Here is a 23,302-nt window from a genome sequence, read left to right as displayed (position 1 = left end):
TGTTTACACTGCCAGTTAAATGTGACACGATTCCAATTTTTTGCTGGTATGTGACACAGATTGGATCTGTTCTATGACAGTGTAAACAGGAAAAAAACACATGCATTCGGACATATAAAGATCGGTTTCAGGCCTCATTCATATGTGGAAATAAACTGGATATAAATCAGATACAGGTATGTGCCAATGTGACTGTTATATGTATTCTTATATATGTAATAAGTCACATTATTCTCATGAGAAGCACATGTGGAGACAGTAAATGACAACAACGCATACGCTGTGTTTAGATGGTATGGCAAGTGTAAACACATGAATCGGATATAGGTCACAATTGAAATAATTGAGGTAACAAATCAGAATTGGGCATCAAGACCTGCAGTGTAAACGAGTCCTAATCGTCTAAATTTAGAGCTGTAAAATTGAAAACAAAAATTCAGTTTACATTTTATAAACACTGCCAAGGCAATAAGACTTAAATAATAATAATAATAATAATAATAATAACAACAGTTAAAGTTATTTTCTAAAGTTGTTTTGGGGGTTTATACGGTTTTAAACTGTCAATTAAATTTTTGCCATGCAGAACTCTCACGTTTATATATATAGATATATGACTAGAAAGAGCTAAGGGTGTGTTCTTTCCAGTTCACAAAGCTTAGAAAATTCAGTGGAGTGATAGGTCCTTAGAGGATTTTTATTTAAATTCTTGAAATTAAGAGCCCACCACCCAAATCCAACAAATAACCATGTTTAAATGACTGATCTGTTATTTTTCAATTGGTGCCATAAAAGTGTAATTTGGCTTTAAAATTTAAGATTGCAACAACTAAAATATCAAAACTTACAAACATACAATTTTTAATCTGCAAAACATAGTTTGAATAGTTTCAATGTTGAATAGAAAATGTATTATCAGGTTGAACTTGTTTATTGTTTTTATTTTATTCTCTGGTTCTCATAAGAGCTGTATATGAGACATGTAAAAACCCACTGTCCCTAGGGCCAAGCATGTCACTAAAGTATCACATATATTCACTAACTCCCATGTACCTGTATGTTTAATGTTACTGATTCTTTTTGGAGTTTAAACCACTATTAGTTGCTATAGGTTAAACTACAAATCGTGTAGACTTTTGTATCAGTCCTAAATGTATTGTTCCATTCCAGAAATGTGCTGCAACTCAACCTTGAAGATAAAAAGATACTGCCTATGTTTTACCTGATGGCGTTTTTGATCAAATAATCATTCCATAATCTGATGATTGTGTAATCATTTTAGTCCATCTAATTAGTCTTATAATCATACATATCAAAAAACAAGCAAATCCTCTCACACATGGTCCAATCTTTATCCGCATATATCATCACACTATACCTGGCAATGGCATGTGCGTATTCATACAGCGAATGGGTGTGATGAAGGCATGTAGTCCATGACACTTGCCCTGCGTGTACAGCTGAGCCAAGACTATAGCATGATTTGAGGTTTTACCCACTACAAAGATAAATACAGAGAACAAATTAATAATAATAAAAAATAAACATTATGTTATCAGTTGTACACGGTGTCATCTTATATTTAACATAAAATAATTACATGATAAATGAGCAATTAGAACACAGCTTACTCACATCCACCTGGCCACCATTTAATAGAGGAGATTGTTGGACTGTTCAAAACAAACTCTTGGGTGGAAGGATCGTAAGTAGCAGTGGTTTCAAGACCACGGATGTGTGTACCTAAATAGATGTAATACATGCAAAACAACACAGACAACTGTTACTACAGATCTAATTCAAGTAAATCAAAATAAAATTAATTTATAGGCAATATTTGACTTTGAAACTGTATTAAATATCATTTGAAAAAATATCTTGGACTGAGCAAATAAACATGATGAAATGCAAGCTCTTATCCCATTAGTAGTTCAGTGGAACAGTATTCATAATCTTTCAGTTTAAACAGCATGGTTAAGGTAACCCTTGTAGGTGTCTGACAGCAGAAAAAAGAAAAAGAGAACCTCGATCAACAAACCTCTTTTTTTTGTAACATGATTTGTTTTAGTTTTCTTCAATTTGTTTACTGTCAGTAAATTGCTTGATTAATAGTAAACTCTATCTTGCATTGCCGCTCAGTGTAAATTTTTAATCTGCAAAACAAAGTTTGAAACAATGTCTTTATGAATAGATGGATTTCCAATCCTTTTCTTATCTAGTACATTGAATACATAATCATAGAAATGTCTTGAGGATATCTGGGAGGGGTCTGACCCATGTCAGGAATGCAGTAGCAATGTTTACTCATTTAGTGTGGCTTTCTAGAGAATAAATACGCATTTGTTTTGTAACAGTTCATTTGAATCATTATATAATTGAATGGCAAGGTTTTAGAAGTATAGATTGTACACTTATGGTCATGTGTCAGTTCACTTTGTTAAAAGCCAGTTATCTCCTTTTTCAACTTGCTCCAGGATAGTTCCGTATACACACTCTCTCTTTATAGACACAGTACAAGTGAATTGTTTTTTTTTTTTTTTTTTGAAAACTAACATTTCTCTAAATTTTATTACCACATTACAATTTAATAGCATAAACAATTAGAGAATCAATTGGCTATCATTGGCACATGTAACATCCAAACACACCTGCAGCACTGATTCTGAATTAGATATAAACAAAGCTGCAAAAGTTCCCACAAATATGTTGCACATGTTGGTTGCTTGGCTTTCACATTTCTGCCCAGTTCATCAAAGGTGTTAAGGCATTAGGAGACTGTGCTGGTCACTAATTTGAAAATACTGTGGTAGGTTTTTTGGTTCAGGGTGCCACTGACTGTGTAAATCATTGATTCTGGATCCAACAAAAGTGATTGGGAAATTCAGTAATCCAGTAGTGTATAAAGCCCTATTCGCACAGGATTAGTATTATCTAGTGACCACTAGTCATTTGTAATAATTGGGGAGGTTGTCTGTTATCCATGCAAATCGGCCATGTCTGTAATTTGTAAAGTAAAAACTCCCCCGCAAAAGACCTACCATATTTCGCTGAACACCGATGTCCTTTGAAAATATTAGTCCTTTGCAAATCGACATCTCTGTGATTTGGCCTGGATTTGGTGGGTCGAATATCATTTTTCGAGGTTTTTGTTTCCAGTGAGCCTTTTTATCCATCTTTCGCGAAGAATGGAGCTGCGTTGGAGTGTCTGATAGTAGCTAATTTGAGTGCTGTCATATCACTACACCATACAATTTACAGAAAGAGAAATCTGAAAAGGTTTTGAGGTTAATGGGTTACAAATAAATCAAGCATAAAGCTTGAGATATGATTTTAACCTGGTGAAATGTAAATGACACAGCACAAGAAACTATATTAATTTCCTTTTTTTAAATCCATCTAGACCATAGAACGGGACTCTCGAAGCATTGACATCTGGGTTTCTGGGAGTAAAATCACAGGCTTCGCTTACCCTGTGCGAATGCACCACACGAAATTCAGATGTGGGTGGGGGTAATTTCAAAATCACACAAGGGCCCTAGATAGTAATCCCATGCGAACAGGGCTTAAGACCACATGATCCAATGCAAACCAGTGCCTCAGAATAGCAATAAGTGAGTGCCAGATTTGTTACCGTGCCCCATCTCAGTCTGCGCGTAGGTGCCAATAATCTCCAAGTTCCATGCTGGCATGAAGAAAGCTTCCAGTTGTGCAGGTGAGGATTGGTTCAACAGCGTTGGCAGGAACATACCCAAGTGCAGGTCGAGAGGCTCTGGACGCCCCCGGTGCACACAGCTTTGGTAGGGCAGGGGTCAAAGTGAGTGGAGCATTAAAAAAAGTAAAGGTGCAAGGAAGAAACAGAAAGACGAGTAGAAAAGTGGAAGGATTAATTAGATATCAAAAGAAACAAACATGGGATTAAATATGAAATTTCAAGAAATGGAGAAATCAAATGAATTTCAGATGACAAATACGAAGTAAATTAAAAATTTGGGTTTGTATTGATACAGATTAAAAGGAATAGGATTAAAGATAATGGAAGAAAATGACAAAAACAAAAGGAGAGAAATCATTTTAGCAGGTCATGCAGATTAAACATTGGAATTTATAATGACTTATTATTTCAAATAAATAAATAATAATAAATTGGTGTAAAAGAAACTGCATAAACTTTGTTTCTTAAAAAGGATAGCTCTCTGACTTGGAAAGACATTAAACCTTCTAAAAAAGTTTTAGGCATGAGTAAAGGTGTGTTTACGCTTTGGCTGGCATTGAGCCAGAGAGGAACTCGGGTTTTCAACAACATAATGTTTATTTCATGTTTCAGACATTTAAATGGATAGTTGACTTAAAAATTACAATTCTGTCATATTTACTCACCCTTAATTGTTCCTAACCTGCAGGAGTGTCCTATTTCTGTTTACCACAAAATAATATATTTTGAAGAACTTTGGTAACTGAACAGTTGATGTATTCCATAGCATGCCAGCAACTGTTTGGTTACCAAGATCTTCTTTTGTGATCTACAGAAGATAGAAACTCATACTTCATTTTTGGTTGAAGATATTTAAATCTAAATACACTTTAATACTAGGGAAAAACATTTAAGACATTGATGTCTATAAGTGACAATAATACAAATCTAAACAAAAAACTAAATAAACAATTTAAAAGACATGGTTTATCCATGTCTCCTCCATGTTCACCCAGCCACTCACTTTCATGTCATTCGGTAGAAATGAATGAATTTACATCCTGTAAATCAGACTCATGCATGGCAGCACACATAGGTCCTGATAACTTAGCAATCAGCTAAAATCATTATTGAAAAGAAACAATTATGATTTTAAACAAACACACAAAAATCAAAGGAAATGTCAATATAAAAATAAAATAAAAACATACACATATTACATATTTAAAATTAACATACCAAATTGCTTAACTTGAATGGATTTGAACTATCTACAACATAAAGCGGCACCGAACAATAATTCCTAGGACATAGAAGATCCTCACCACCACTTTATCAGATGGCACCACAAGCTGCTATTGTGAAGTCACCAATCACCTTCAACAGAATATGAATGCATATCTACAGTGGATGCAACCATGGTTGTTGTCTGGATGCAGGTTTTTTTTTTTTTTTTTTTGACATCAAATAAAATAAAAAAAATTAATTGCTCTCGCAGTGATGTCATACACAGAATGCTCTGTTCAGTGTTGCTTCAATTCAAATGTCTATTGTGTTTTTAGATGCAGTTCTTCTGTGGCTTTATAGGTAATATTTTTGTTTACACAATTTAGCAATATCAGACAATATTGTGTCTAATACACCACAATATTAACTATTAAATATGTGACCTTTGCAACTAGTCAGTTAAAAAAAAAAGCTGCTACATAGTAACGACTTTCTACTTCAAGGACCTTGATAGAAATGTAGTGGAGTGTAAAGTACGGTTTGTCTTTTTTTATATAGTGTAGTTAAGTTTCAAGCAGAGATGATACTTAAGTAAAGTAAAGATACTCAAAAAGTGTACTTGGGTACAGTACTCAAACAAATATACTGTACCATGTAATATACTGTACTGTAATATAGTACCATCCACCTCTGCCAGTTATTTCTATTTGTTCTTGTAGTATGTCTTTAGGAAATATCAGTTTACATTTCCAAACATTCCCTTTGCCATTAATTGTTACAATCCAGTGAGATCTTTGTATGCTCAAGGAGTCTGACAACTGCCAAACTGGAGATCTGATCTCACCATCATCCAGTCTGTCTGAGATTACATGAAGAAACAGAAAAAAATGAGACTGACTAAATCCAGAAGCAATGTCCCCAAGTCACTTGCAGAAACCATACCTGCAAATCTATAGTACTGAGAAAAGTTTTAGGCACTTGTGTAAAAACACTGTAAAGTGAGGATGCTTTCAAATAATGTCATAAATAGATTGTCTTTATCAATTAACTTCAATTAACTAAATCAAATCAATATTATTTGTAACCACACTTTGCATTTAACATTTTAGATTTGTATATTTTGCCATAGGTACACTTGCACATATTTTTTTCAGGTAGATTTACAGGTAGATTTCTTGAGGAATCTTGGAGACTTTGCCACAGTTCTTCTGGATTTAGTCTGTCTCAGTTTTTTATGTTTCTTCATATAATCCCATCTATGTGTGGAGCAATGGCTGTTGTCCAACTCCTTGTGCATACAAAAATTATCACAAGATTATTACAAGTAATGGCAAAATGAAATGTTTTCTTTTTTTTTAATTATTATTTTTTTATTATTATTTTTCAAAAGAAAATCATTTATATAACGTACAGAGGAAAAAAAACCCAAATTGTAAGGTTGACACATTGTCTGTATACAACTTTCTTTTAAACATTTTACTACCCACCACCCTCATAGGGATATAACAACAACATAAAAATTGAAAAGAAAAAAAAGAAAGAAAATTGAGACAAAAAAACAAACAAACAAAAAAACAACAAAAAAAACACATAAACTAAAGATAAATAAATAAATAATTAAACAGCATGGGTACAGAACTTGATCTACAAGGTCATATCATTTTCCAATACCTAAAAGTAAAGGGCACCAAAATTCATTAAAGAGATGTCCACGGTTATATTTCTCCAAAGTTAATTTTTCTAATGGCAGAAATGAAGACAATTGGTCAAAAAAAGCAATGGAGGGGAAACATTCTTCCAATATAAAAGTATGCATTTTTTTGCAAAATAAGATATCAAAATAAATAACCTGCATTTTTTCTGATCTAACTCTAAATTATCAATATCATTTAACAAATATAGACTGTTACTCAAGTCAAAATGCTTATCCGAAACTGACTGAGTGAAAGAATGGATTGATCTCCAATAACCTTTTAAAAGATATGTATAAATATGTAAAAAAGTCCCATCCATATTTTTACATCTCTGACACACAGCTGGAATATCATTTGATATTTTATGCATTTTTAAAGGTGTTAAATAGGTTTTGTGGATAAACTTAAAATTAGTCTCCTTAATCTTAATACTTGTGAATGGGAAATGAATTCTATTACAAATATTTACCCATACATCATCTTCAAAGGTTTTACTTAGATCTCTTTCCCATATTATTTTTAAAGGTCGGAAAGAAGATTGGGATTCTTTTTTCAAAATATGATAACATTTATAAATCATTCCTTTTATTGTATCTACAGAAAAAAAAATGTCCTCCAGTTCTGACAAAAAAAAAAAAAACATATTTTATCCCCCTTAATCAGAGAGTTAGTGACACTTCGGATTTGTAAATATTTAAAAAATTGTTTGTTAGAGATATCATATTCTGCTCTTAAATCAATAAATGATTTTACTTGCATTTTTTCACTCAAAAGATCTTTAAAATAAAATATACCAGAATTTAACCATTGACATATGTTGCCTGAAGTAATTAAAGTGTTAAGATCCGGATTTAAAAAGATTGGAGAATATATAGAAGTACAAAAGACAATACCAATTTTCTTTCTACAATCTTTCCAAGTTTGAAGAGTGTTAAGTACAGTGAAATGGTTATTCATATTTTTTATCTTTTCATAATGTTTTATAAATAACAAAGAGACAAGGGACAGTGGTTCAAATGGATTTGATTCCATCTGGACCCACATGGATTCATGTCTTTCTTTAGACCAAGAAATCAAATTCCTAATTTGGGCTACCCAAAAATAGTATTGAAAGTTAGGTACACCTAAACCTCCCAGAGGTTCAGGCTTCATCAAAGTCAACATACTAATCCGAGGCTTTTTATTGCTCCAGATAAATCTTGAAAGATGGCTATTAATTGGGTTAAAAAAGTCTACTGGTAAGAAACATGGAAGCATTTGAAAAAAAAAAAAAGAAATCTTGGGAGGATATTCATTTTGATAAGGTTTAACCTACCCAATAATGATAACGGTAAGGAGATCCATTTCGATAAATCCAATTTCACCTTATCTACCAGGGGAATATAATTTTCTTTAAATTATCCAAATCTGGAGTAATAAATATACCCAAGTATTTAAAGCCTTTTGGAGTTAGGTTAAACCCACTAGCAGAAAGTAGTTCTTCGGTTCGTATTGTGTATAAAAAAAGTGCATTGGACTTATAAAAATTTATCTTATATCCTGAATAGCTGCCGAATTCATTAACTGTGTATGAATGAAAATGAATGTTTTCTAATGTAAATTGATATTTCCTACCAAACACCCTAAACCATTTTTTATATGTATATATATATATGTATTTGTTTATATATGTATGTATATATATATATATATATATATATATAACCCTTTCTAGCTAATGTATATGCATATTAAAGAGTAAATAGTCCACATTGATAAATATCAAACCTATCAAAATGGTTCATATTGTCTCTCACATAACACTCTGGATGTTTACTTTTGAGTGAGTGAGTGAGTGAGTGAGTGAGTGAGTGAGTGAGTGAGTGAGAGAGTGAGAGAGTGAGAGAGAGAGAGAGAGACAAAAGGGTGACCTATCTGCCCCAATTCTCAGCTGATACTTTTCTTCCCTCTCAATGTCACTCTCTACAAAGAAGCCATTATTCTCTTTGATACATTCTACTCTTTCCTTCCAACAAACTAATTCTATCACATTCTAACTATTTATGGTTCATGGCTCTCTTTTGAGTCGGTCTCTCTGCATTGCATGCTAACGCTTTTTGGTTATACCCCTCCATCAAATATTCAAACATGTTTGCATTGCACTGATATAAATCACCAACCAATGGCACTCAAGCACCCAAGGAACATTATTGAACAACACTGTTAAAATAAATAATGTAATATTTCTGTAAATAATATGAACATAACCAACTTAAGTACATTATGTATTATAACTAGTGGTGGGCCGTTATCAGCGTTAACATGCTGCGGCGATAAAAAAAATATTGCCGTTAATCTATTCTCAAAGTTGGGTTGAGAGCTGGTTTTATACTAGGTGAGCTATGATGACTTTCACCGTGATATTTTAGCGCGGATGTATGACTAACCGAATTACACTGTAGGGGGCGAGAACGAGTCTTCGAACCTGTGTGTATGTCTACAGTGAAATTACCACATCAAACGTGACGTGCTAACATGGACGCATCTGAAGCCGCCGGGTTTGCTTTTTTTTTTAAGAAGCTTCCCAATGGAAACCTTGACAAGACGCACGCCTGTTTCACACAATCAGTCTGCAGTGCGTATGCAGTCCGTGTGTGTTACGTATGTGGTGCTGAAACAGCACGAACTTATACTCATTGTGCTTTCACACAGGAAACGTTTGCAGTCCGCTACTCTGTACATAAACGATCGCTGCACTGCTGCAGACGTACCGCTCCTGGAACGCACTGATGGACCACAACCGTGTGAATGCTGGAATCCGTTAACATGGGTGCATAAAAATAAAAAAACGAAACGCATACGCACTGCAGACGGAGTATGTGTGAAACAGGCGTAAGGTTGTTTGCACCTTGTGCAATGTGGACTTAGTTTGCAGCTTTCTCAAGCACTTTGTGATGCATTTGGAAACAGGAGATGAGCCCCTGGTCTAATAAGCCACCTGTCTTGAGAAACCCGTTCTTAAAGACTTCCTTTTAGTCATTATATTATTTGGGTAGCACACATATTCTGAATGCCTTTGGCAGAATTTAAATGAGCCATTTTAATCTAGATTAATTCCAAGATTACTGTGAGATTAATCTAGATTAAAAAAATTAATCTATGCCCACCACTAATTATAACAAATACCTGCAGAGGTATTTGAAACATAACAGTCTGTATTTGAAACCTCCAATGGCCTGGTGACATTTCACTTTGCAGCGTGATTAAACGATGTTTAAATCCATTTAAAAATGTTATATCTGGCCACATGCAAACTCAGAAACTTTTATTTTGAAATAGTGATGTACAATAAATGGCATATTTAGAAACAGGTTGATGTATTCTACTATGTTGGCAAAGGTTTATAAATGATTCACGTTACAAATCTAGTGAGATAATGCACACCATTTTCCCAGATGAATGTTTAGCTATTCAAATTGACAGCATATACAGAGGAAGATATGATATTTTTCAAAAATCCTGGTAAATTTGTTCTGGCGATCAGATCATTCTTATGGAGATGACATGATTACTTTGAGCGGTTTACAAAGGTCCACTGCTAGTTTTCCTATATAAATATGCATTAGATGGACATCTTTGATTATTCTCCATTCATCAGGACTGCAACTGTGTAATTGGAATACTATTATGCGCGTTTCATATTCACAAGAGCAAAAAAAATCTGATTGGCTAGTAATGTTAGTTTGGTTGAAAGTGAAAGCTGTGCTCCTCTCATACCACTGGTAGGCGAACTCATGGACTTGAAAATGATATCAGTAAGTTTTTTTAAAATGTAGGATTTGTATTTTTTCCACAGCCAAACACTGCACGCCGGAGGTTTAGAACGGTGCCTTTAATCCCTGAATTTCCAATTTTGTGTGCCATATGCATCAGACGTTCAGCCCACAGTACTTGGGTGTGACGTTTGAAAATAATTAACTATCTCAATGATCTTGTAGGGCTGTCAAAATTGCTCAAAAATGACGTTCGAATATTCCCTCTAAAAAAAACACGAATATTCGAACTATTCGAACATCTGGTGGCGTCAATAACAGGACAAAATAATACAAAGAGACATAACTACTTGTATAGGTAGTCTATTTAAGTTTAAACATTTGACAACGTATTACCTACACAAAAACAAGGAAATCAACTAATGGCCAAGACTGCAGACCTCACGCTCTCTCACCCTCTCTGTGCATAACGGTTTAAATGAACAAACAAATTTTTCAGTGCTGATCAAGAGTTTTGTGCAAGCAATTTAAGGTCGCGAATTCTGTCCCAAATATAGCAGGCTTCATTCAATGATTGAAACAAATATTATTAATATTAATTGAAGTTTTACAGCATATAGAACTGGCATTGAATGCTCCGAGCGAGCTGTGCTGTGGTAAACATGGAACTTTTCCTTGACATGAAACAATAAATAATCAAACCTCGCTTCCATTGCTTGACAGAACTCCCCGAAGCCTGCCCCATCCACGACACTGATCGGTCTCATGTCCTTACAAATGAACTAAATTATTTTATCCGTTATGGCCTCTTGTCGTGTTGCAGACAAAGAGCTTGTGGCGGGCGATGCAAAGTAACGTTAAGTGTCAAGACGTGACTGTTCAGCTGGAGTTCCACACATTATGCCATGCTCATTTGGGTGCACATTTTTGAGATGTGACCTTATGGTTGAATGGTATGCTAACTGTATCTTGAATAGCTTGCATACAACTTTATCTCGCGGGTCAACAATTTTACCTCGTTTTCTCTGCCGCGGTCGAGTTGGGCTCTGCACTTGCTGTCATCTTCCATGAAGACACGTCAACTTTCAGCAGTGATGCTGTGCCAGACAGTGCGACTCCTGTGACCTGTCCCTGAACCCTCAGGCGCGCCCACTCGCAAAGCAGACAGCCACGCCTCTACTACCGGGGGCGTTTTTTCCACATTTTTTTTTTTAATTCGAATATTAATTTTCACCTTCGGAATTCGTTTTTTAAAAACTATTGGAATATATATTCAAATTTAGAATATTCGTTGACAGCCCTAGATCTCAGTGAACTCTGCTCAATGATATGCTATCCAGGGGTGGGCCGGTCCATGGAGAATGATCTCTGTTCATGAGTGCTCCCTTTAAAAAAAAAAAGGCCGCGGCTATTTGCACTGTGTAAATAGCAATTAAATGCTATTTACACTAAGTGAAAATAGCATATTTTCTTTATGATATATGCTATTTACACTAAGTACAAATAGCAATGGATGCTTTTACACTAAGTGCAAATAGCTAAAGATTCTATTTACACTAAGTGCAAATAGCTATAGATTCTATTTACACTAAGTGCAAATAGCTATAGATTCTATTTACACTAAAGGGTGCTTTCACACTTGGTTGGCTTGCCTGGTCCGAACCAGAGTTCGATGGCTCCCCCGAGATGCGCACCCGAGTTCGGAAGACAGTGTTCACATCACCCAAACGAACCGAACTCTGACGTCAGTCTAACCCGGGTGCACACCTAAAGTGCTAGTTATTTGCACTTAGTGTAAACAGATGCTCCGAAAAAAAAAAATCCCCTGTCAAGCCACTGGCCCAAGAAAGAGTTCAGGTTGTGAGATCAGGACTCAACCTTGCCCAACCATCCTTAGATTCTGGAATTGATAGTTTGTATCAGCTCGCCTATGGCCAATTCCTTTATGGAGGGTTCCTGTTCTCCCAGGAGAGGGGCAAAGTGCCCCAGGCTGGAAATGTGGAGACTGCACATTTGGCAGGACAGTGCATTGGGCAGATGTTGAATGGCAGCTAAATCCTCCTCATCCTAAACTGGCCCTGGTGCTTAGAGCCCTTTCTGAGCCACTCTTCAAACTACAACATAAGGCAGACGTTATAGTGCCCTCTTTCAAGACTGCAATCTAACTCACGCTTGCATGCAACTGTCTTGCGTGTTTATCTGGACAGGACTAGCTAGTTTAAACTGCCTGAACAGCAGTTTATCCGATTCAAAGGCTACAATTAAGGTCTGCTGGTTTTAAAATTTGTCTCACTGGATTGTAGAAGCAACAGCAGTAGCATATGCTTCTAAACAAGAGACTTGCCCCTTTGAAATCTGCGATCACTCTATCAGAAGCATGGCCTCTTTGTGGGCTTGGGCTAAAGAAATGTAAATTCAAGACTGTCTGTCTGTCTGGCCTATTTTGCATGTATCGCTTAGTTAAAACACCTAATTCAGATAACCAGCTCGTTAGAAGAGAGCTAGGTGCATGAAGCATGTTCCAGTTGACATGATCCCTACGTACACAGTGTTCTTTGCTCCCTACTCCCTGAGCAGTGGGAAACCCGTTGAAGTTTACTTCACTTCAGAACATTGATTTACAGATTTGTGCTATGCAGTGTCTTCACACACAGATGAAACTTACTAGAGTAGTGTGAAGTGTGACATAATTAGTGGTCGACCACCAAGGGCGATATATTGGCCGATATTTGGAATTTTTCAGATATCGGCATCAGCCAATAAGTTTTCTATTTGGCCAATGCATTCAAGGTGGGACATTTATTTTGACGGAACTGCCTTTCACACAGTGCTCACATTCTCCCTCTTGTTCACTGTTGTAGTTAACAGTTCTGTCTAATACAGATAGAATTCTGTCTAATTATCAGATAGATCGGTAAAACAAAGGAATTGTATACAACATATTATATTATTAGCAATAGAAAGGCAAAAATTATACTTTGTCGTTTGCAGTCAGCATTCAACAAATATGCATTTACGTCATTTAAACAAATCTTTGAATTAATAAATTAACATTTCGTTTCATAAACCTTGCAAACTTAGTCGAATCTAGCTGTGAGATCGTGTGCAATGTGCATTTGTATCCTGCATGATTTTGTGTTCTCTACGTGACGGTCGGTTCGTGTGAATTGAATGCTGACAGGAGAAGAGTTCAGCTTCACTGAAGACGCACGATTGTAAACTCGTGATTTCAAATTATGCTGTAATGCATTTGCCCACTGTCATATTGATGTCATTTTCACTGTGTGCTGTATGTAAAATGAGTGTTACCTTGGCTTTATTTGAAAAAATATGATTCCTGATGACCACAAACTTCCCAGAATTCTGAGTGCCCTGTTGGTTACAGTTTACTTGCTTTTTAATTATATTTTTATTAAATATTTATTTATGAAAAATACGTTGTATATGCTTATTTTACACATTTTTTAATCCATTTTCAAATGATTTCAAATTTCTTGATTAATTAAAATAAATACAATTATATCTGCTTAACTGTATATCGGCCATTGGCCACCCTGCTTTCCAAGATATCGGCATCAGCTATCAAAAAACATGGTCAACCACTAGACATAATATACCTCTGTAAATAAATACTATTTAAATTTACATCTTACACACTTTAGTGTCCTTTGTATGGAAAATATACGCTCGCTTCGAACTGAAATTATTTACACCAATACAAGCATGTAATAACACCATAGAAAAACCATAGTTTTTAAATGGAACTAGCTTCATTGCACATATGTTGTGTTTCTGGTTTGTTTAATTCATTGTTTAAATGTAATTTTTCATGCAATTACTCATTTTCAAAATGAAAGATGATATAATTTATTAAAGCTTCAGTCCAAAATTTTTGCCTCTTTGTCGCCATCTCTGTTTAAAAACCTGCAATTGCAGCTTTTTGCAGAATTATCTTGCTTGCGTGAGGCGGCACAGCTACAGCGTGGATGAATCTAATGTTTTGAGGAGTATGCAGAGGTGGGTAGAGTACCCAAAAACTGTACTCAAGTAAAAGTAAAAGTACTTCTAGAAATATTTACTCAAGTAAAAGTACTAGTCTTGAATAGTTACTTGAGTAAGAGTAAAAGAGTATCGGATAAAAAATCTACTCAAGTAGTTAGTTACTAGTTACTTTGGGTCATATATACTGAGCCTATTTTTATTTAGATATATAGATAAAATGTATGTAATGTATGTGTGCGTGTATAAATGTATATATTTCATCAGCCTTTACTCCAATTTATGTAATTTATTATAAAACCCTGTCTGTTTACTTAAGTAACAGATATAGGTGTCATGCCATAACATATTTTTAATACGACTGACTTTATATTAAATGTGAATTTAACATTGAAAGTTAATGTGATATAAATATTGCTACTAATCTTTCATTGTTCAGAAAGAGAGCAAATAACAATTACATTATTAAAGATCATTTTCACTGACAGTCTAGAGTTTAATCACTCTCAAAAACTCCAATTAAAATCACTGAAACTGTTAACACTGTGAAATCAATATCTTAATTAAAGATTCGTACACACATGATCTGCACTTTGTTGTTTCTGACGAGAGAATTCGCCAGAAAGAGGTATTCAGTCAGTGAGCGAGTGAAGGAAGCACCGGGATTTTAGCGATGACTCATCGGAACACCTCTGATTGGCCAATGCTTTAATAAGCTCAAAAGAATCATGTGCGATTAGTTATAATGCACACTGCTGTAAAAACACATCTATCTCTGGCTCAGCGCCAGCAAGCAATCACAGATCTGAATTTAGCAGCTGGACTTGCTGAACGTACTTGCACCGGTGTGATTGTATTAAAATTAATAAAATCTTTATCGGCTATTTTTGTCTTTTGGAAGCTGCATTCAACTTGACTCCCCTCTGTTATAAGCCACACACGTACAACAAACTAATGTCACAGTGGTATCGTGTACTGTAATCGAATGTAGCCCAAGTTATTACCTGTTAAACAGTAGACAGCACACGCGGTGTTAATCTAATAGGGATCTCCATCGCTAGCAAATAATAGCCTTTGCAGATTTGCTTTCAATTCAGTGCAGTTCCATAGCCACGTTTTCAACGCTGCTGATGTTCTTAAACGTTACAACTCTGAGTGAACCACTTCAGACGCTCAGCGCGTGCGGCAGGGAACTGAACGAATCATTCAAACTGATTCATGAACCAATTCACTCGTTTGCCGATTGGTTTGATCAAGCCTTTGAACAGAATTGACTCAAAAGAATGAATCATTCGCGAATGGGCATCGCTCATTACCCAGAGAAAAGTAGACGGCGCGTTTGGAATAAACTGAAGCATTTATAACATTTATTGCATTAAGATAAAGTAACGAGAGGAGCGTCGCCCACAGTAACGAAGTAAAAGTACAGATATTTTCCCCAAAATTTACTCAAGTAACAGTATCAGCCAGTCAGTAATCAGCCAGTCAGTAACCGCACCAGTGTGGATATTTACTGTATTTCACAATCACAGATTCTAGCCTACATCTTGGAAAATATTACTTAAATAAGAATGTTCACCAAATATTTTTCATCTGAACAAGTAACAAGTCTGCCACTTTCTGACCAACTGAGGAAAAAAGCATTACATTAAATTGAGCTACCATTGCTGATTTAATCTAAAGATCGATTACCTGTTCCCAGAGGTGGAAAGTAACGAATTACATTTACTCGCGTTACTGTAATTGAGTAGCTTTTTTGTGTACTAATACTTTTTAAAGTAAATTTTTAAATCTGTAATTTTACTTTTACTTAAGTATATTTTGTTTAAAGTATTGTACTTCGCTACATTTTAAAACACATTAATTACTGAGTAAAAAAAAAAATCGCTCCCTGGAAACTACGTCAGTAAATAATGGGCAGGAGGGCAAACTGGCGCTAAAATCAGAAGAAAGATGCAGACGGTAGTGGTGGAAATTATGATTCTTTCTAGAGATTCGTTCATTTTCAGTTCGTTCACCAAAATGATTCGTTCAGAATCGTTCACTGATTCGTTCAGTGATCATTTCTTGGTATTACACAAAATATGCCAGCAGGTGGCGAAAAAAGAGTGTATTATGTGTTATGTCTTTAGTCAACGAACGTATTCACTTGTTACAAAAACTGATCTGGCTTTATTAAAATGTGTGTATAATCGCATTCAATATATAAAGTCTAATTAAGTTGTTCAGATGAACAAAGCACAAGGTTTTCTTGCCTAATTAGCATTTTAATTGTTTGGTCAGACAATTTGTATATTATATATTCACATTTTAAATCGGGGATTAAACGTGGAGTTGCTAAATATCAAAACAAGCGTATGTGCACAGTAACTGTAACTGCGCTTTGCATTTTGCGAGATTGACATGCTAAATGGCAGACTAACCCAGTTTACTCTCATTCATTTTGTTCACAAACGAGATAAGCGATGTACCAGTTAATTTCATTCACGAACGACATGTATCCGTTCATTCAGGTTCACGAATGACATGTGTGCCAGTTCAGTCATTTCATTCACGAACGAGATGTACTAAATCATTCAACTCGTTCACGAACGATAAGATCTCTAGATCTTGTTCAGACTCATATGAAACTCGTTAATTGAAGGGCGTATTCGCTCACTACATTCAACAAATCACATGCTCTGTCAAATCTCATACTCAAAGGCTATTGGCTCGAGGTTGTAACTCTTTGACAGGATGAAATGGTTGTTACTCGGTTCACTGAGCTGCGCATGCGCTGCTTATAGCGCCGCACTGCTGTGGAGGGAGTAACTTCAGTGAACGATTCGTTCAACTAAAAGATTCGTTCAAAAAGAACGATTCGTTCACGAACGACACATCACTAGCAGACGGTCAAAACAGGCGTTAGTGGTGCAGACACCGCTGAAAACGAAACCCCGTCATATTCTGAAGTTGAACTCGAAGGAAATGAAGTGAACCCCTGGCCATATGTATGCTATATTATGCAGTGTAAACTGTACTTGCCTAGGAAGACCAAACTAGCAGCTTATAAAATCTCGACAAGACATCAACCCTTCGCAAGAATGTAGAGCTAAGCTAAATGATTGCATCGTTGCACTGGTGGTTAAAATGAAGCTTTGACATTTTAGCAAGAGGTTTTGCACAAATTAGCCAAAAAGACAGTGGTGAGGAGTGTGCTATATATATATAGTCTGCGATAATATCATATTTTTTGTTTTAATGATGTGCGCGCGCATTTATAGTGCGTTCTTTCACTGTGATTCAGTCTCCTAAAATGCATTTAGAATGATCACAAAATTGAAGATATAGGGGCAGAAAATTCACATATTTATATAATTTCATATATTAAATCAAAATCACACAAAGAATGCCGTCTTTTCCTCCAAAAATCATCATGAATATATACATACATACATATATATAACAGTTCAGTAAACACGTTAATTAAGAGACTTGCGTTTTAGACACCATATTGCCTTTTTTAGCTCTATTTCTACAACAGAAAATAATTCCAAACACAGTCACCAAAGCACAGTTTTGGGTCTCTGAGCAACGTGACAGTGTTTCGTTCCTGAATGAATCAACCGTTTAAATGATTCGGTTCAATCGCAATGACTCACTTATTAACAGTGACTTGCTGACACATACTGGCCATTTTAATTTCACATTTAAAGTATCATTTTTTAAATAATGAATTTCTTATCATTTCAAATGAGTATTCAACATTTTATGTCTTGTATATCAAAACATTATTCATGCATTTGTAACTGCAGGTTAAATGCATTCTTGTCCTGCACTAAACAGTGTAATACATCTAAATGCCACTTCCAATGAATCTTCTGCATTTCCTCTGCATTAAAAGATGAGTTTGTTGATACTTATTTGCCTGGTAACAGCCCAAATGTTTTATTATTCTAAATAACTGATTCCTTTAATTAAAAACAACTAGTTTGAGATTAATAGACCTATCCCAGGGGTGTCAAACTCAGTTCCTGGAGGGCCGTAGCCCTGCAGAGTTTAGTTCTAACCCTGCTCCAGCACACATATCATGTAGTTTTCAAATAAACCTAAATAATTAGATTAGCTGGATCAGGTGTGTTTAATTAGGGTTAAATCTAAACTGTGCAGGACTGTGGCCCTCCAGGAACTGAGTTTGACACCCTTGGTCTGTCCCATTTTTGACTCCCTCCCACTGTTAAAATGTAACTAAGTAATTTTTACTCTGAGTAAATTTTAAATGAGCTACTTTTTACTTTTACTTGAGTTGATTTTTAGACTGGTACTTTTACTTGTACTTAAGTAAAATTTCATTAATGTAATGGTACTTTTACTTGAGTAGAATATTTTTGTACTCTTTCCACCTCTGCCTGTTCCATAAACACATAAATCTTTTTGGATTACAATCTGCCATCAGAATTATACATTTTATTATTCCAGCTGCTGTGAGAAAAGGCTATAAATGACTCACCAGTTGCAGGATCTTCACATGCATTATCCTAGTAGGACAACTTTTTGTTTACAGGCATGGCATAATGGCACAGCAGCATGCTCAAATTTCCAGCAGAAACCTATCAGTACCACTCAAATTAGAAAACATTATATGTCAGTCGGGCTAAAGTAAAGCAATAATTTTGATTTTGAATAATTTCTAATAAGGCTGTGTGATATGGACAAAAAAAACCTATCACGATTTTCTGATCAATTCTGCGATTTTTTTGCTCATTTTTTTTTTGCAATTGGCCCTATTTTGGCCTGGTTGTTAGTCATTTTTGCAACTTTTTTTTAATTTTTTTTGCTAATTATCTGTGTCAATCAAAATTATACGTACATAATTGACATGATTTCTATAATACTAATAAATAACATTAAAAACAAATAATAATTCAAATATATATATATATATTTATTATTTAAGAGTTTGTTTAAAAGTCTTTGTAACACAATTAAGGTTCAATTCTGTTATTGTAGATGAACCCCAAAATTAAATGACCCCGCTATTGTTGGGTTAATAACTTAGTAATCAGAATCTAAATTGTTAACTGTCTTTATTGAATGAACTGGCAATGAACATAAAATAACTCGGGCTGCATGGCACTGCTGTAGCTTATGCAGCAATTGGTTTATTCTTAAACCAATCAGCGAGCTCGAATAGTGGAAGCATAATTACAGTTTAATATTTATTTTTTGTTATTTAATTATATTAAATTATGTTATTATGTTATGACTCAGACATTTTTACATATATGAACAATATTACTATTTAATTTAATAGTTATTGGCGGCCCACCTGCAATACCATTGCGGCCCACAGGTTGAAAACCGCTGGCAAAGTCCATATAAAAACCTGGATGAAGAGTAATTCCTTACTGCTAAATTCTTCCAAAAAAAATCTTTCCTTTGAAAACCACATCTAGTATTTGTAAAACTGCATTTTTCCATCTCAAAAATATATCTAAATTATGACCTATGCTCTCAATGTCAAATGCAGAAATGTTAATTAATGTGTTCATGACCTCAAGGTTAGATTATTGTAATGTTTTATTGGGTGGTTGTTCTGCACTAGGGGTGGCACGGTTCGCTGAAAAAAAAACGAACCGTTCGGTTCACCGCTGGGACCGCGGTTCAACTTTTAAATCTGACAAAGCATCTGTTTGGTTAGCTGGTTTGTTATAAATAGCACGTAAAACAAACTGAGTTCAACTAGTATATGTTTCTGTTGATGGATGCGCATTCTGGATTCCCAGACATTACAACAATAGCGATGAGAAAAGATAAAAAAAACCTGGACAAACAATTCACTCTGCTGGAATATGAGCTATCATTTATTCCGTCATCACCCGGGTGCTGATGGCGGGCACGCACAGATGAGACCTGAACAGCACACGTTAATATGTGTTTAAACTAAACTCATTTAAGCTTTGTCAGTTTAAATTTTAAGAGCCAACGGACGCGAGCTCGCGCGTGCAATGAGGAGATTTGTGCATGCTCGCAAACCCGCGCCTCAGAACGCGCGCAAATATAAGCTCTGAATTATTGTTTAAATGGACAAATTCACACAAAAAATATGTAAAAATGACCGTCTTGACCGTCCAGACATAGCCTGCTGAAGGTTCTGTGCATTCTCTCAAAGTGACAGTCTTTATATTAAATCGAACAGCAACAACAAAGAAATCACTCACTGCTCTTGATTATAAAGCTTTTATAACTTTAATAAAGAATAATCTTTAATTTATACAGTCCAATATGCAATGCTGTTTTACATTTGATTACTTTATTCAATTTCTGTACTTAAAAACTTATGCTAGACCTGCCTAAAAAAATAAATAAATAAATAAAAACTGAAAATCACTGTTTCTTGTTTGTATCTTTATACTCTATTATATTTATTTGTGCTGTTGCTTGTAGTTGGATAGAATATTATTCTTCTTCTTTTTATATTATTAGAAAGTATAGTTTTTCCATAAACATAGGACATACCGAACTGTACCGAAAACCGTGACTCTAAAACCGTAAAACAAACCGAACCGTGAAAAAGTTGAACCGTGCCACCCCTATTCTGCACGCTTAATAAAAAAACTCCAGCTAGTCCAAAATGCAGCAGCTGGAGTTCTTACTAGAACCAGGAAGTACGACCATATTAGCTGGGTTCTGTCAAAACTGCACTTGCTCCCCATTAAACACTGTATAGATTTTAAAACCTTGCTTATTACTTATAAAGCCCTGAATGGTTTATCACCTCAATATTTGAACAAGGTCTAATTGCACTATAGTCCTACACGTACGCTGCTTTCTCAAAACTCTGTCAATTTGATAACACTTAGAATATCAAAACCAACTGCGGGCTGTAGTTCCTTTTCCTATTTAGCGCCCAAACTTTGGAAAAACCTACCTAACATTATTCAGGAGGAAGACATGCTCTGTCAGTTTAAATCTAGATTAAAGACCCATCTCTTTAACCTGGCTTACACATAACATATTTCTAATATTCAAATCCATTAAAGGATTTTAAGGCTGCATTAATTAGGAAAACCGGAACTGGAAACACTTCCCATAACACACGATTTACTTGCTACATTGTTAGAAGAAGGGCATCTATGCTAATATTAGTCTTTTTCTCTCTTATTCCGAGGTCAACATAGCAACCAGATCCAATCTGTATCCAGATCAGATGGTCTCTGCAGTCACCAGGATCCAGTACGTATACAGCCCAAATGGTGGATCAGAACCTAGAGAGGACCTCTACAGCCCTGAAAGTCAGCGGAGACCAGGACTAGATAAGCCCTAGAGACAGATCCACAGTCAAGACTTTGTCTCCTAGACGGCAACCGGGACAAGACCACAGGAAACAGATTATTCTTCTGCACAATCTGACTTTGCTGCAGCCTGGAACTGAATGCTGGTTTCATCTGGCCAGAGGAGAATTGGCCCCCTGACTGAACCTGGTTTCTTCCAAGGATTTTTCTCCATTCTGTCACAGATGAAGTTTTGGTTCCTTGCTGCTGTCGCCTCTGGCTTGCTTAGTTGGGGAAAAGTTCATTTTCAGAGATATCGTAGACTTTACACTCACTCACTTTATCTGTATTACACAGATACTATTTAAACAGAAACTGAGCTGGATGATGGCATCACTGAATTCAACGATGAACTGCCTTTTTGCAATATTGACATAATAATTTTCCTACCTAATTCTTTACAGTTGCTTTGACACAATCTGTATCGTTAAAAGCGCTATATAAATAAAGGTGACTTGACTACTGTTTAGAACGATTTTTCTAAAGAGTAAGTACAAACTGTATCAACTGTAACTGGTAAGAAAGAGATTTCATAGAAAGACATACACTAAAAGCAAGACCAGACTTGGCACACGAGATAAACATAAGCCACGGTGGATGACTTGTATTCATAATTTCTGTATGATTGGTAGACAGTAAACAATTAAAATAGGACCATAATAAGCTGTCAACACCTGCAAGGGTCATACTTAACTATATCCATTGTTAGCGCTGAACCCAATGAGTACAACAATTTCAATTTGGCCTAAAAAAAAAAAAAAAAAGTACATTTCCCATAATTGTCTGAGAGAGTGGAACTGACCGTGCCCCAGCTCTGTCTGAGCATAGGTGCCTAACACATGGAATGACTCAGCTAACGGGATCCATTTTTTGTGCTGTTCAGCTGTACACTGGCTGTTTAAGGTGGGAATGAACATGACATAATGGACACCAAAGGGCTCTTGAAACACACCCCTCGCAATACTGCAGGATAAGAAAAAAACAGATATAAAACTTCAAGTAGAGATACACGCAGATTTGCAGTTAAAGAAATTTACACTGGTTCCCAGAAGTGCTTTTTAAAAAGTCAAATGTATTTACAAATTAATATAGACCTGATTTTAATTATTAATGAATTAACAGTAAGCAATGGCTGCATTAACTGAAATCAGTGCAACATAGTGCTAAATGTGTATGAAAAGTGAATTTTCAAGCATGCTTCAACTATTTCAGTTTGAGAATAGGAGTAGAGTTCCCTTCCCTTTGACACACTTTTAACCTGAGACCTTTGCTCAGGCCGTCTGCAAAGACACTTTGGAACTGGCCTTTGACTGCTAAATAAATAAGCTTTCATGCTACTCACAAGCCTGTTTTAAAACAACATACCATTGGTTTGGTGAAAAAGGACCAATGTTACATTATTAAGTAAATAACGTAATGTGACAAAAACATATATACTAAATTTCCATTAATTAAAAACATTATATATATATAAAAATATAGGACATTTTTATTCTACATCCAGAAAAATGCATTGTTTGGATGATAAAAACCAGTAAAAAAAATAAAAATAAAAATGTTGATTCTTTCAACAATGTAGGCACTATGAAGGAACAGCTGGAAAGCAAATTTGAGCTGTACGCAGAT

At 35.3% G+C, this 23,302-nt stretch overlaps 1 protein-coding gene across 2 annotated transcripts in view; it reads right to left on the bottom strand.

Annotated features, from left to right (window-relative positions):
- acox1 (acyl-CoA oxidase 1, palmitoyl) overlaps positions 1-23,302 on the bottom strand; it is a 32,543-nt gene that overhangs the window by 7,223 nt on the left and 2,018 nt on the right. Inside the window, exons 3-5 of one of the 2 annotated variants that reach the window (XM_059560552.1) lie at positions 22,479-22,639; positions 1,636-1,743; positions 1,379-1,498 (exon numbers count right to left, since the gene is read on the bottom strand). In XM_059560552.1, the coding sequence (XP_059416535.1) occupies positions 1,379-1,498; positions 1,636-1,743; positions 22,479-22,639 (389 nt within the window). Of the gene's footprint in view, positions 1-1,378; positions 1,499-1,635; positions 1,744-3,631; positions 3,793-22,478; positions 22,640-23,302 lie in introns of both variants that reach the window. The other variant, XM_059560551.1, reaches the window with a different exon arrangement.

Source organism: Carassius carassius, chromosome 10 (genome assembly GCF_963082965.1).
Source record: "Carassius carassius chromosome 10, fCarCar2.1, whole genome shotgun sequence".
NCBI classification, from domain to species: domain Eukaryota; kingdom Metazoa; phylum Chordata; class Actinopteri; order Cypriniformes; family Cyprinidae; genus Carassius; species Carassius carassius.
Note: the sequence above shows the minus strand (reverse complement) of the source record. Positions and strands in the feature narration are given on the sequence as shown.